Source organism: Salvelinus alpinus, chromosome 11 (genome assembly GCF_045679555.1).
Source record: "Salvelinus alpinus chromosome 11, SLU_Salpinus.1, whole genome shotgun sequence".
In the NCBI taxonomy this organism is placed as follows: Eukaryota; Metazoa; Chordata; class Actinopteri; order Salmoniformes; family Salmonidae; genus Salvelinus; species Salvelinus alpinus.
In genome coordinates, this window is record NC_092096.1 from 50,371,982 (window position 1) to 50,386,613 (window position 14,632).

Consider the following 14,632-nt stretch of genomic DNA (forward strand, 5'->3'; position numbering starts at 1 on the left):
ATCCTCTCAAGCTCTGTCAGGTTGAATGGGGAGTGGCGCTGCACAGCTATTTTCAGGTCTCTCCAGAGATGTTCGATCGGGTTCCAGTCCATACTCTAGCTGGTCCACTCAAGGACATTCAGAGACTTGTCCCGAAGCCACTCCTGCATTGTCTTGGCTGTGTGCTTAGAGTCGTTGTACTGTTGGAAGGTGAACCTTCGCCCCAGTCTGAGGTCCTGAGCACTCTGGAGCACATTTTCATCATGGATATCTCTGTACTTTACTCCGTTCATCTTTGCCTCGATCCTGACTAGTCTCCCAGTTCCTGTCGCTGAAAAACATCCTCACAGCATGATTCTGCACCGTAGGGATGGTGCCAGGTTTCCTCCAGATGTGACGCTTGGCATTCAGGCCAAGGAGTTCAATCTTGGTTTCATCAGACCAGAGAATTCTCCCCTTCCTCCCCCATTAACGTGCTACCCACCTTCTGTGACCTACACAGGACCAGTCAGTTGGACAAAGTTGGTTGAGGTTTACTTTTTTTCGTGGTTTAGGTTACTTTATGGAAATTCCATGTTTCATGGATGGATTTTCTTGGTTTTAAGATTAAACACATTTTGGCGCTAATTATGTTTGAATTGTTACAAAAATGTCTTACACTGTTAGAGCCTACTGTTTAAAAATGATGTGACCCCCAGTTGCATGGTCATGTGGTGATTTATTATTATCATCATAATAATGCCTTCACGAGTGTGTGTGTGTGCCTGCAAGCATGCCTGTAGCCTACATGTGTACATGTTTGTGTGTAGGCTACATGTCTGAAAGTTGAAAATGGACCACAAAATATGTATCACATTACTGAGTGAGGCATGGGCCTCCCTAGCCTAGCTAGACAGCAACATTTCCCATGTGTTACTCATTCAAATGTCACATACCTATCTTCACCCCACGCACCTCCCACTGGGCACAGACGTCAACTCGACGTCTATTCCACGTTGGTTCAACGTCATTTCATTGAAATGATGTCAAAACAACGTTGATTCAACCAGTGTGTGCCCAGTGGTCTCCCTCCTCCCTCTACACCTGTATCTGATTCCACTGCTCTTTCTCTCGTACAGACACCACTCAGACAGTTTTTCAGACTCAGGCTCTCACTCTGTCTCTATCGCTCTCGCTCTCAATTCAATTCAAGGGGCTTTATTGGCATGGGAAAGACATTTTTACATTGTCAAAGCAAGTGAAATGGATAAACAAAAGTGAAATAAACAATAAAAAGTGAACAGTAAATATTACTCTCTCTCTCTGTGGGGTGAAAACAGTAATATATAGGCCTAATGGTTCACATAAGCCTGCTCTTAATTGGGGGGAATGTAAACCAATAGTTTAGGAGAACATTTTGTGAATTTGGAAGTGTGGAAATGTCATTGAAGTGAACGCAGAAAAGCCAGAAGTATTCGAAAAAGGCAATTAGTAACGCAACAGTGCGACCTAGTGGTATTACTTTTTGTCTTCCTCGGACATCATGTTTAATTTGACAGTCACTCCATGCAACTTTTTCTACTAAGGATAGATCTATGCATTACAGCATATCTACTTGCAAATGTATCTCCTTGTTTGGAGTGTTTAACGCGGCAATAATTACTGTTTATTTACAGATAACCTTTTGACGTAACTAAAGTTCCGTCAAAAATGTACCTGACAGCGGTGGAATTCGAACCCACGCCCCCGAAGAGACTGGAGCCTTAATCCAGCGCCTTAGACCGCTCGGCCACGCTATCTTACGTCGGCAAATGCAAGGGAACGTATCGTATCCTACATAGCAATATTATTATATTTATCTTACCATGCACTATAAATATAATTGTATTTTTATGATTTGATATTCATACAAAATAAATTGTACTGTCAATTCAGTTGCATTAATTTATTACATTCTGAAACCATAAACTCCAACTGTCAACCAACTTCACACTTTATTTTGCCTGCTTGAATATGAGACAGGTATAAAAAGATTCACATTTAGGCTACAGTTGTTTTACATTTTTAATTTAATTTCGATACCATACAACACTTCAACTGTCAGCCAATTTAACACTTTATTTAGCTGCTTCAATATGAAACAGCCTTGCAACTTCTTGTAATATACAAGGATGAGTCGTTGAGTTTTAATTTCCAAATGTAGCTAGACCTGAATCAACGAATCAATACCAAATCAGGTGTATCAGTTAATTAATCAATTAATTAAAGATGAGTGACAAAATATTAAACAAAAACATTTTGATACACTTCTAAAACACAAAATATGAACTATTTGAAAAGAGAAGTTTACAACATAGGAAGAAAAAAAACAAGAAAACTGTACAAACTTGAAGTAGCTATAATGCTTACTCTTCCCCAATCTCATACAAATATTTTTATGTCTAAAAGGTATAAATGACCAAACATTTAAAAGTGAAAATTAGACGCTATCATTTTGCCATGTGGCTATAGAACTGCTGGCATTGTGTACTATAGCAGAGCACCAGAGCCATGTTCCTAGGGGGCTGGCCCACAACACATTGGTTTTAACTTTACATAAGTGAAACTGCAGATACATCTGGTTCTGCATTTTCTGAATCCTCCACTAGATCCAGGAAAAACAGAATTGAGCGATCCCATGAGATGGGATACATAAAACATAAAAGGGCCCTGAGTTTTTCCTTGCCACAGCGTTATGACCTGACTGGGACAACTCCAGGCCCTAGTCGGCCTACTGCCTGGGCATTTTCCTTGTCAGGTCACGGGGTCAGGAAAAAATCAGGGTCCCTAACTTGATGGAAGGTGTGTGTGTGTTTGTCTGTTCCCTGAGGTCTTCACCAAGGCCTCCACATGGAGGGGTCTCCCTCAGGGGGGGAGAAAGGGGACAGGGGGGCGGGGTGAAACACCCCAGGCTGGGGTAGATTGGGGGAGCAAGGAGGGGAGGAGGAGACGGACTTCTGCTGATCCCTCCCATCTCTACCAGAATGTACCTGGCTGCAAAGGGCGTGGAGCGGTGAGCTTCCTATGGGTGGGGGTGATGGCTGCAAGGGGGGCTTGGCATGATGCATCTGTAAACAGCCAGGCTGGAATGACTGCGCTCCACCTCCAGATGACAGAGAAAGCGGAGACTGGGGAGGGGAGACAGGCCCAGATCCAGACATGGGACTACCACCATTACTACTACCACCACCAATAGAACCACTGTTACTATTACTCATACCAATAGCCCTAGTCGGAGTCCCATTGATACCATTGGTCCCATTGCCACCAGTGTTCCCAGCCCCAGTCTCAGAGCTGATATGGGGCAAAGACTTGAGCAGATGGTTGAGGAGCCGGGCCCCCAGTGGCTTGTCCATGCCTGGGCAGCTCTTGAGCAGGTTGTGGACCTCATGCATACATTGAATGTATCCACTGCTGTAGCGCTGCCGGGACTCAAACCCTATACTGGGACCAGAAGGGGAACCTAGAGAGAGATACGAACACAAGGGGGGAGTGGTGAGTCAGGGTTGAACACCAGCTCACAGGTTTAGTAGGCCTACAATGCGTAGTTACCTTATAGTAGGGTATGCAGTATATTGATGGTATCATGCACTAATGAATATGCAGTGAGCTTAGTGAACAAGTTTATATCGGTCAATAGAATATATTACTTTGTATAACTTTAAATTAAACAAATCAGCTGATATCAACTCGTGAAATGTGTGATCAGGGTAGTGAAGGAGTTTCTATCCCATTCCCTGGCTTGCTTTGAATCCCAGTGTGTCTCTTGTTGTCAATCATTTGACTGATTTGACCCAATAGGCGCTCATTGATATGTAGAGTGAAGGACCCCTATTGGGCGACATTATTCAATGATTGACAACGCATGATAATCCTGCACATCATGGAAGGTTCCAAGGCTTCCATCACTGTAAGAATTTTAAACAGGTTATGTATGTTCTGTTAGAATTTAGAACAATGTTTTAAGAACGAAAACAGCCAAGTGGACTACTGTCTTCGGAGGTGACGGTGTGTGTGTGTGTGTGTTAGGCGCTTACCTGAACCGTGACCCTTCTGCAGACCCTCCATATGTTGCACAGTAACCTCCAGTACATCAGCCTTCTCCAGTTTAGATTGCTATGTAAGAGGAGTGAATCAGAAGGAGATCGGAGGAAGAATGTAATTTGCAATTGCGTTCTCAAAATATTCTCATTGTGTGTGTGTGTGTGTGTGTGTGTGTGTGTACTCACATCCAGGTTGTATGCATCCACCATGATCCCTTTCAGTTGTTCCAGACTGCAGTTGATGCGCTCCCGCCTCTTTTTCTCAATTAGAGGCTTCCGCAACTATCAATCAAATCAACAGGCCAATTAATGTATCTGTCTACATATTAACCCAATTGACACCTAGAAAACCACCAATGTTTATCAATGTTGATCTAAACTAATCAATCAGTTTTGCTATGGTTTGAAAGGATTTGAATGGATGGCATCAGAAATTGTTGTTACATTTCAGTGGTTTCAATTTAATATTAGGGGAAATGTGATTCAGTTTGATACTGATATCAAGTCTGCAATAGACACTTTGGAATTAGAACACCCTAGCCAACCCTTCTTTGGCCACCCACCCCCCACCTGTGAATGCAAAGTCCTCAAACTCAACCAACTCTCTGCACATTGCATCAATGCATGCATCTTATTTTCTGTGGTAGTACAATATGCATGCATTTATTTACATGATGCATGAATGCAATGAAGGGTTTTAATTGCAAAATGGTTTTACTAAGCACAATTCCTGCACAACCCATTTACTTGATGTATTACCCAGTTCCTTAAATGACGCCCAAATGCATCATATCGAAACTATTTCATATAGGCCAATTTAATTGCAGCAAGCTTACCTTTCGTTCTTCTTTAGCGCTAAAATTCCTCTCGGGCCCATTTCCCCGGTGTACCATGTTGAAGGCCGTCATCCTCGAGCTGCAAGGCGCACGCACCAAACCACCTGACTAACTGAGAGCTCCACAGTCCACACTATCTGTGTCCTTGTGGCCCCTCTCTTCTGCAGCTATAGTACCCCACAAAACTCAGTTTGCACTGTTTTAGTATTTTATGAACGAATAGATCAACCGAGAGGGAGAAAGGAGCACTGGAGAGTAGGGTTAACGGCGCTCTACCCTGAGATATATATATATAAAAAATTACGCACCACAGCCTCGCGCCCCCAACACCTCCACCCACCAACATTACCATGACAATGTGTGGGTGCTCTCTCCCCCGAACTTTCCCACAGCCCTGCCGTGGGCACGTTTCATGGCACAGGGTCTGATTCTCCCCGCTGTTGTCAAGCGGGAGAATGGGGGTGGGGTGGGGGAGGGGCGCGCTTGCGGGAGAACTGGGGGGGGGGGCGTACGGGGTCGACACGTAGAGCGCGGATGGAAAAGGGAGTTCTGAAAGGTGATGCGCAAATAATTTCATTGCTGGGTAGAATGTTATGATCGATGATATCGTCTCGGAATCAGGAAGCGATTTTGCGGGTAAGTAACCTGGTCCAGTGCTAAAATTGCCGAACTAAAGGTAATTGACATGATGATAATTCCGTTACAGTGTCAATGATAACACATCATTACCCTCCCTAAAGTGTCACTATAATTTGCTACTTAGTTAATCTATGCCTGTAATACATGTATCAATAAGAAAACGGAAATCCTCTGTTAAGAAAATCGATTTAAGACATAAACAACATGTAAATCGAAGAAACTGCACAAATAAAACTCTATATAGCCTTCAGACTTTTTCAGCACCCAGACACAAAAGAAAGTCGGACGGGATGAAAAAAGTCGCACAACAATAGCAGCTAAAGAGATCTCCCCACAACACTTCCTTTCAGTATCGCTATAGGAGAATCCTCAACCTATTATCCCTGTCCCTTCTCCCTGCCACCCTTCTTATCCATCCCCCTTTCCTGAGCTTCTTTACCAACCCCTCCTCTTATTATTGTCCCCCCCTCTTATTAGCCGATCTCCTACCCTCCCTAGCTGCGCTTCTTTACCAACGACCAATACCCCCGCCCCTCCCCTCCTCCTCTGGACACACTCCAGTGGTTAAGGTCTCTCTCTTTCTTTTCTACCCTATAGTCCGGCCGTAATGACCCCCAGTTAACAGAAGAATGGTCTGTGTGCTAAAGCCTTAATGGCTATCTTAAGTCCTTCAATCCGTTTTTTCCCCCTCCAGCTCACTCCTGCACCAGATCAATGTTTTAGGCTGTGCGGGAGGGAATGGTGTTAAGTTATTTAGGCCTATAGACTATAGCCTAGTCTGCGACAGTCACAGACTTGGTTCTGAAATTGGTAATCTATACAAATTGAATAAAGCATGAACAATTATAAGTATATTTACAAGGCTTACCTATAGGCCTACTTCTAAGTATAAGTAGGCCTAAGGTAGTTTGTTTGATGGCCTAGAGGTTGCTGTAATAGATATGGCCTAAATAAACAGTTGTGGGAGTCAATCCCGCTGTGTTCGGGGTATCCCCCTTGGGGTTGTTGTTTGCACGTTGCAGAATGTGGTAGTGACTTCGTGACCTTTTCTCATCTATAGAGAGATGGGACTGGAGCAACACAGTTAAATAGAGGTCAGAAACTTCACACAGATACGTATCTATTGAGATGCTAATACGAACACACATGCAAGTGCACACACAAGCGTGATTGCACACACACGCGCACACACACACACACACACACACACACACACACACACACACACACACACACACACACACACACACACACACACACACACACACACACACACACACACACACACACACACACACACACACACACACACACACACACACACACACACACACACACACACACAAACCAGACACATGCACTCTTTACACAGCACATACAGTGAACACACACGGCAGAATTGTCCTGTCCTCTTCACACAAGATAGTTTGACATGTTTTCACACACACACTAGCCCAATGTGTTGACCTCAATGTCACTGGCTACTCTGTCAGACTGCCCTGGAAATGGAAATGGAATTGTGTGTGTGTGTGTGTGTGTGTGTGTGTGTGTACGTATTTAACTATTATAAGAATAGTAAACAACAACAAAAATTGGACAAACTGGGGTCATTTTGTTGGACGCCACAAGGTCAAATTCTCTCTAGAGGGTTTAGAGTGAAGGTTAGAATTAGTGTAAGGGTTAAAATTAGGTATAGGGTTAGGGTCTAGGGTTAGTTTTAGGGTTAGGGTTAGGAGCTAGGGTTAGGCTTAAGGTTAGGTTTTTTGGTTAGGATTAGGGTTGGGGTAAGAGTACAGTTTATTTGTGCTAACTCTAGTTAGAAACTTCTTTCAAACTGCACGCAGAGACAAATGGTATCGACAAATTCTTCTGACTCTGAGGGGTTTATCCTTTTAACCACTCCCCTGTATTCTCACACCCACACACTCTCACACAGAGCTAGGACCAGTTTGTCATCAACATACTGGAGAGGCCTGCAGGCAGACCAGAACACATACCGATAACTTTAGTTACAAAAGGAAAATAGCCTATAATGTAATGTAAGTAAACACGCACGCACGCACACACAGACACACACACACAACCCACTCAACACACTAAAACATAGCCAAAATAATAAAACAAGGTGTATCTCAGGAGTGTTGGGTATGGCAGGACCAAAAATGTTAAGTATACAAAAACAAGTTGACTAAAGTGATTCCAATCTCGATTACATTTAACATTTACATTTAAGTCATTTAGCAGACGCTCTTATCCAGAGCGACTTACAAATTGGTGCATTCACCTTATGATATCCAGTGGAACAACCACTTTACAATAGTGCATCTAACTCTTTTAAGGGGGGGGGGGGGGGGGGTTAGAAGGATTACTTTATCCTATCCTAGGTATTCCTTAAAGAGGTGGGGTTTCAGATGTCTCCGGAAGGTGGTGATTGACTCCGCTGACCTGGCGTCGTGAGGGAGTTTGTTCCACCATTGGGGTGCCAGAGCAGCGAACAGTTTTGACTGGGCTGAGCGGGAACTGTACTTCCTCAGAGGTAGGGAGGCGAGCAGGCCAGAGGTGGATGAACGCAGTGCCCTTGTTTGGGTGTAGGGCCTGATCAGAGCCTGAAGGTACGGAGGTGCCGTTCCCCTCACAGCTCCGTAGGCAAGCACCATGGTCTTGTAGCGGATGCGAGCTTCAACTGGAAGCCAGTGGAGAGAGCGGAGGAGCGGGGTGACGTGAGAGAACTTGGGAAAGTTGAACACCAGACGGGCTGCGGCGTTCTGGATGAGTTGTAGGGGTTTAATGGCACAGGCAGGGAGCCCAGCCAACAGCGAGTTGCAGTAATCCAGACGGGAGATGACAAGTGCCTGGATTAGGACCTGCGCCGCTTCCTGCGTGAGGCAGGGTCGTACTCTGCGAATGTTGTAGAGCATGAACCTACAGGAACGGGTCACCGCCTTGATGTTAGTTGAGAACGACAGGGTGTTGTCCAGGATCACGCCAAGGTTCTTAGCACTCTGGGAGGAGGACACAATGGAGTTGTCAACCGTGATGGCGAGATCATGGAACGGGCAGTCCTTCCCCGGGAGGAAGAGCAGCTCCGTCTTGCCGAGGTTCAGCTTGAGGTGGTGATCCGTCATCCACACTGATATGTCTGCCAGACATGCAGAGATGCGATTCACCACCTGGTTATCAGAGGGGGGAAAGGAGAAGATTAATTGTGTGTCGTCTGCATAGCAATGATAGGAGAGACCATGTGAGGATATGACAGAGCCAAGTGACTTGGTGTATAGCGAGAATAGGAGAGGGCCTAGAACAGAGCCCTGGGGGACACCAGTGGTGAGAGCACGTGGTGCGGAGACAGATTCTCGCCACGCCACCTGGTAGGAGCGACCTGTCAGGTAGGACGCAATCCAAGCGTGGACCTTGCCGGAGATGCCCAGCTCGGAGAGGGTGGAGAGGAGGATCTGATGGTTCACAGTATCAAAGGCAGCCGATAGGTCTAGAAGGATGAGAGCAGAGGAGAGAGAGTTAGCTTTAGCAGTGCGGAGCGCCTCCGTGACACAGAGAAGAGCAGTCTCAGTTGAATGACTAGTCTTGAAACCTGACTGATTTGGATCAAGAAGGTCATTCTGAGAGAGATAGCAGGAGAGCTGGCCAAGGACGGCACGTTCAAGAGTTTTGGAGAGAAAAGAAAGAAGGGATACTGGTCTGTAGTTATTGACATCGGAGGGATCGAGTGTAGGTTTTTTCAGAAGGGGTGCAACTCTCGCTCTCTTGAAGACGGAAGGGACGTAGCCAGCGGTCAAGGATGAGTTGATGAGCGAGGTGAGGTAAGGGAGAAGGTCTCCGGAAATGGTCTGGAGAAGAGAGGAGGGGATAGGGTCAAGCGGGCAGGTTGTTGGGCGGCCGGCCGTCACAAGACGCGAGATTTCATCTGGAGAGAGAGGGGAGAAAGAGGTCAAAGCACAGGGTAGGGCAGTGTGAGCAGAACCAGCGGTGTCGTTTGACTTAGCAAACGAGGATCGGATGTCGTCGACCTTCTTTTCAAAATGGTTGACGAAGTCATCCGCAGAGAGGGAGGAGGGGGGAGGAGGGGGAGGAGGATTCAGGAGGGAGGAGAAGGTGGCAAAGAGCTTCCTAGGGTTAGAGGCAGATGCTTGGAATTTAGAGTGGTAGAAATTGGCTTTAGCAGCAGAGACAGAAGAGGAGAATGTAGAGAGGAGGGAGTGAAAGGATGCCAGGTCCGCAGGGAGGCGAGTTTTCCTCCATTTCCGCTCGGCTGCCCGGAGCCCTGTTCTGTGAGCTCGCAATGAGTCGTCGAGCCACGGAGCAGGAGGGGAGGACCGAGCCGGCCTGGAGGATAGGGGACATAGAGAGTCAAAGGATGCAGAAAGGGAGGAGAGGAGGGTTGAGGAGGCAGAATCAGGAGATAGGTTGGAGAAGGTTTGAGCAGAGGGAAGAGATGATAGGATGGAAGAGGAGAGAGTAGCGGGGGAGAGAGAGCGAAGGTTGGGACGGCGCGATACCATCCGAGTAGGGGCAGTGTGGGAAGTGTTGGATGAGAGCGAGAGGGAAAAGGATACAAGGTAGTGGTCGGAGACTTGGAGGGGAGTTGCAATGAGATTAGTGGAAGAACAGCATCTAGTAAAGATGAGGTCAAGCGTATTGCCTGCCTTGTGAGTAGGGGGGGAAGGTGAGAGGGTGAGGTCAAAAGAGGAGAGGAGTGGAAAGAAGGAGGCAGAGAGGAATGAGTCAAAGGTAGACGTGGGGAGGTTAAAGTCACCCAGAACTGTGAGAGGTGAGCCATCCTCAGGAAAGGAACTTATCAGGGCGTCAAGCTCATTGATGAACTCTCCAAGGGAACCTGGAGGGCGATAAATGATAAGGATGTTAAGCTTGAAAGGGCTGGTAACTGTGACAGCATGGAATTCAAAGGAGGCGATAGACAGATGGGTCAGGGGAGAAAGAGAAAATGTCCACTTGGGAGAGATGAGGATCCCAGTGCCACCACCCCGCTGACCAGAAGCTCTCGGGGTGTGCGAGAACACGTGGGCAGACGAGGAGAGAGCAGTAGGAGTAGCAGTGTTATCATTGGTAATCCATGTTTCCGTCAGTGCCAAGAAGTCGAGGGACTGGAGGGAAGCATAGGCTGAGATGAACTCTGCCTTGTTGGCCGCAGATCGGCAGTTCCAGAGGCTGCCTGAGACCTGGAACTCCACGTGGGTCGTGCGTGCTGGTACCACCAGGTTAGAGTAGCAGCGGCCACGCGGTGTGAAGCATTTGTATGGTCTGTGCAGAGAGGAGAGAACAGGGATAGACAGACACATAGTTGACAGGCTACAGAAGAGGCTACGCTAATGCAAAGGAGATTGGAATGACAAGTGGACTACACGTCTCGAATGTTCAGAAAGTTAAGCTTACGTTGCAAAAAATCTTATTGACTAAAATGATATAGTACTGCTGGCTGGTGAAATAGGCTAGCTAGCAGTGGCTGCGTTGTTGACTTTGTTTGAAAGTGTAGCTGGCTAGGTAACCTCGACAATTACTCTAGACTACACAATTATCTTGGATACAAAGACGGCTATGTAGCCAGCTAAGATCAAACAAATCAAACTGTTGTACTGTAATGAAATGAAATGTAATACTACCTGTGGAGCGAAGCGGAATGCAACTACTCGCTCCAACCCGGAAGTGCGTATCGTAGAGGGAGAGGCAATAGAAGTGTTGTTTCTTGTAATATTGTCTTTTGTGTCTTTAGAGGACTGCTTCACCTTAATGTCCCCTTTCCCTTTTCTTCTGTCCTTATTTTGTCCCACTTTGTCCCTTCTTTGTCCCTTCTTCTCTTCTGCCAACTAGACACTCCTTGTTAGCTAGCTAGCTTCTTCCAGGAATGTCCCTAGCAACTGCCTAGCAACAGGTAAACAACTTAGCTAGCTAAGAAAACGGTATAATTTTATGAAAAATTGTTACTTTTTCAAAAGCCTTTCTTCTTTGTTAGCTGCTTGTTTGGTCTCCTATTCAGTTTGCAGTTTTCTTTTGATTTTTTTCGATGTACTTTACTCTAAAAAAAACATTTAAATTTCAATATTTGTAGGAGCTCATCTTTTCAGCTGCTGCTGCTTAATTTGGACACCACTCATCAAGTGTTTTTTTTGTTTTTTTTTAATCAAGTGATTAAAATGCAATGTGGAGCACTGTTTGGAGAGCAGCTGCCAGCCTGCAGCCTTTTCGCTCACTTTTAGAAAGCACTTGGGCATTGTCATGCTGAAACAGGAAATGGCCTTCCCCAAACTGTTGCCACAAAGTTAGAAGCACAGAGTCATCTAAAATGTAATTTTATGATGTAGCTTAAAATATTTCCCTTCACTGGAACTAAGGGGCCATGAAAAACAGCATTTATGCCAGATTCTGTGTGCCTTACCACTCTTTCAGATGTTGTATATTATATTTATTTTCAGATTTATGGTGGAACCATGAAAAACAGCCCCAGACCCTTATTCCTCCTACAACTTTACAGTTGGCACTATGAGCAAGTAGCGTTCTCTTGGCATCCACCAAACCTAGATTAGTCTGTGGACTGCCAGATGATGAAGCATGATTCATCACTCCAGAGAACGCGTTTCAACTGCTCCAGAGTCTAATGGCGGCGAGTTTTACACAACTCCAACCGACGCTTGGCATTGCGCATGGTGATCTTCGGCTTGTGTGTGGCTGTTTGGCCATGGAAACCAGTTCTTGCGCTGACGTTGCTTCCATAGGCAGTTTGGAACTTGGTAGTGAGTGTTGCAACCCGAGGACAGACTATTTCTACGAGCTAAACGCTTCAGCACTTGGCGGCCCCATTCTGTGAGCTTGTGTGGCCTACCACTTTGCGGCTGAACCGTTGTTGCCCCTAGACGTTTCCACTTCACAATAACAACACTTACAGTTGACTGGGGCAGCTCTAGCAGGGCAGAATTGTTCAAACTGACTTGTTGGAAAGGGGACATCCTATGACAGTGCCACGTTGAAAGTCACTGAGCTCTTCAGTATGGGCCATTCTACTGCCAATGTTTGTCTATGGATACTGCATGGCGGTGTGCGGAATTAGCAAAATCCACAAATTTGAAGGAGTGTCCACATACTTTTGGCCATGGAGGGTATTTTGTTTCTTTAAAAAAATAACCATTGAAACAGCCTGATTTTTGGGGTGCATGACGCCCCTGGATACAATGCTTCAATATTCTCAGAATGTTTCCCTTCCCTGGCGAGTAATGTAGACAGACAAATGAAATAATTAGCCAGGCGCACACATTATGAGAAACATCTCTGAATGCAGCGCAATCAGATAAAATTTGACTACCCGAAATACATAGGTTTGACAAGGTGAAGTGTAGATTAAAAAGGTGCATGTAGATTTTCCTTTTGTTGGCAAATACTGGATGAATCAATGTTGTTTCCACGTCATTATTATTCTTTTTTATCTATGTGATGACGTTGAATCAACGTGGAAAATTGATCGGATTTGAAATAAGTCATCAATGTAAGGGAATTGAGTATTTTTTTATTTTTTTACCTAAATCCAATGACAGGGTGACATTTTTCATTGAATTCACATTGAATTCACATTAGTTGACCACTTAATCATATGTAAATCAATACTAGATGTTGATTAATAAATTATTGTCTATTTCACCAATATTTTCTTCTGTTTTTGCAAAATAAAAGTTGTGTGTAGTTCCAGTAGTTAGCTACACCGCTACGTGGCAAAAACATCATTAACTACTGAAAACACTACCAAGATTTAAGTTGAGCTCAATTACCACCAAGCTACAGCAAAATGTAGTTAAATTACTAGTTGAACTACATGTAATTCACTACTCTACAACACTGGTACTGATGTTTTGTTCTCATAAATGCAATGGTGCTGGGAGGCAACAATGGCACCTGAGAGGAAGATGTGAGTTGGGGACCCGCAACGCTTCCTTATGTAGCAGTAAAATAATTCAGGCTACTCAAACTCATTCAAACTTCAGCTACTGTAGATACATTGCTGCATTGCTTTTGCATATGGTCAGTGTTAAGATTTCTTCAGGCAGGGAATGTGAAAAATAAATACTTCAAAACTTGATCCAGATTTACAAAACAAACATTCTAAATACATTTCATGACGTTACGATATTTTGCCAATTCAAAAATAACCGTTTATAAAAGAGCTTACTCATTGTATCATCGTTCAAGATCATCAACATATATTATACAACGGGTGGGTCTAATCCTGATTGCTGATTGGTTAAAACCGCATTCCAGCCAGTGTCTATTCCACATGTTACCACTGGCTAAGTCTATGGCGTTAAAATGCCTATTTACTCTGTTCCATCTGACTGTGTAATCCAATGTCTAATCAACCCAGCCAGGCACTTTATAAACTTGATCTCCACTATAAAAAGCATCTAGACATTATCTCATATTTCTTTTAGACTAACATTTCATTTTCAACAGTGGAGATTTGTATAAACCTTGCTGTCTTTCTCTCAGACATTTGCAACATTGTTTTAATATTTATATATATATACAAAGAAATGTCAATTGAAAAAAGGTAAAACGCAATGAAGTGCAGCTAGTTTCCAGTTTTTCCAGCCTCAGTTTGAGGTGATTGTGTTAGCTGTGTTGTTGGCTGGCTCCTCTGAACAACAGTGTCCTGACGAGTGAGCACATTTTCTATGCCGGGCGAAATCGCGCCTCATTAGCTCATTGTTATGGATGTATCCAAATAAATGTCACTAGAAAACAGCTTGAACAAATGAAAATGCAGCTACTTTGCTGTTATTCTGGCTGCACTTTTTGACGTGACTGTAAGTTAGCCGTAGTTGGCTAGTTAGCAAGCAAGGTATACGACTGTTGCCAGCCAGTATGGCAATGGAACATTTAGAACGAACAACTGGGTCGTGTCCATAGATACAGAACAAAAAGACTAAACGACTGGGTCGCGTCTCTGGCAACCGAACCAATAGAACGAACGATCACCCGGCTTGGGTAACAACCCTAGATTTGTGTCGGGACTATATCTTGTGGAAGGATGAAATAGTATGAATAAATGAATCCAAATAACTTTTTTAATGAAAATATGTAAATCATTCTTTGAATATA

At 44.6% G+C, this 14,632-nt stretch overlaps 1 protein-coding gene and 1 non-coding gene across 2 annotated transcripts; both read right to left on the reverse strand.

Annotated features, from left to right (window-relative positions):
* Positions 1–1,675: 1,675 nt before the first annotated feature.
* Positions 1,676–1,757, reverse strand: trnal-aag (transfer RNA leucine (anticodon AAG)). Its single transcript has one exon. It is a non-coding gene; the product is annotated as a tRNA-Leu (tRNA).
* A 176-nt stretch (positions 1,758–1,933) lies between these two features.
* LOC139534315 (transcription cofactor HES-6-like) lies at positions 1,934–5,297 on the reverse strand. Its single transcript, XM_071333367.1, has 4 exons — positions 4,877–5,297; positions 4,227–4,322; positions 4,035–4,113; positions 1,934–3,460 (listed from the first exon to the last, which is right to left on the reverse strand). The coding sequence occupies exons 1-4, from the start codon at positions 4,946–4,948 to the stop codon at positions 2,832–2,834; spliced, it is 876 nt and encodes a 291-aa protein (XP_071189468.1). The 5' UTR covers positions 4,949–5,297; the 3' UTR covers positions 1,934–2,831.
* Positions 5,298–14,632: the final 9,335 nt, after the last annotated feature.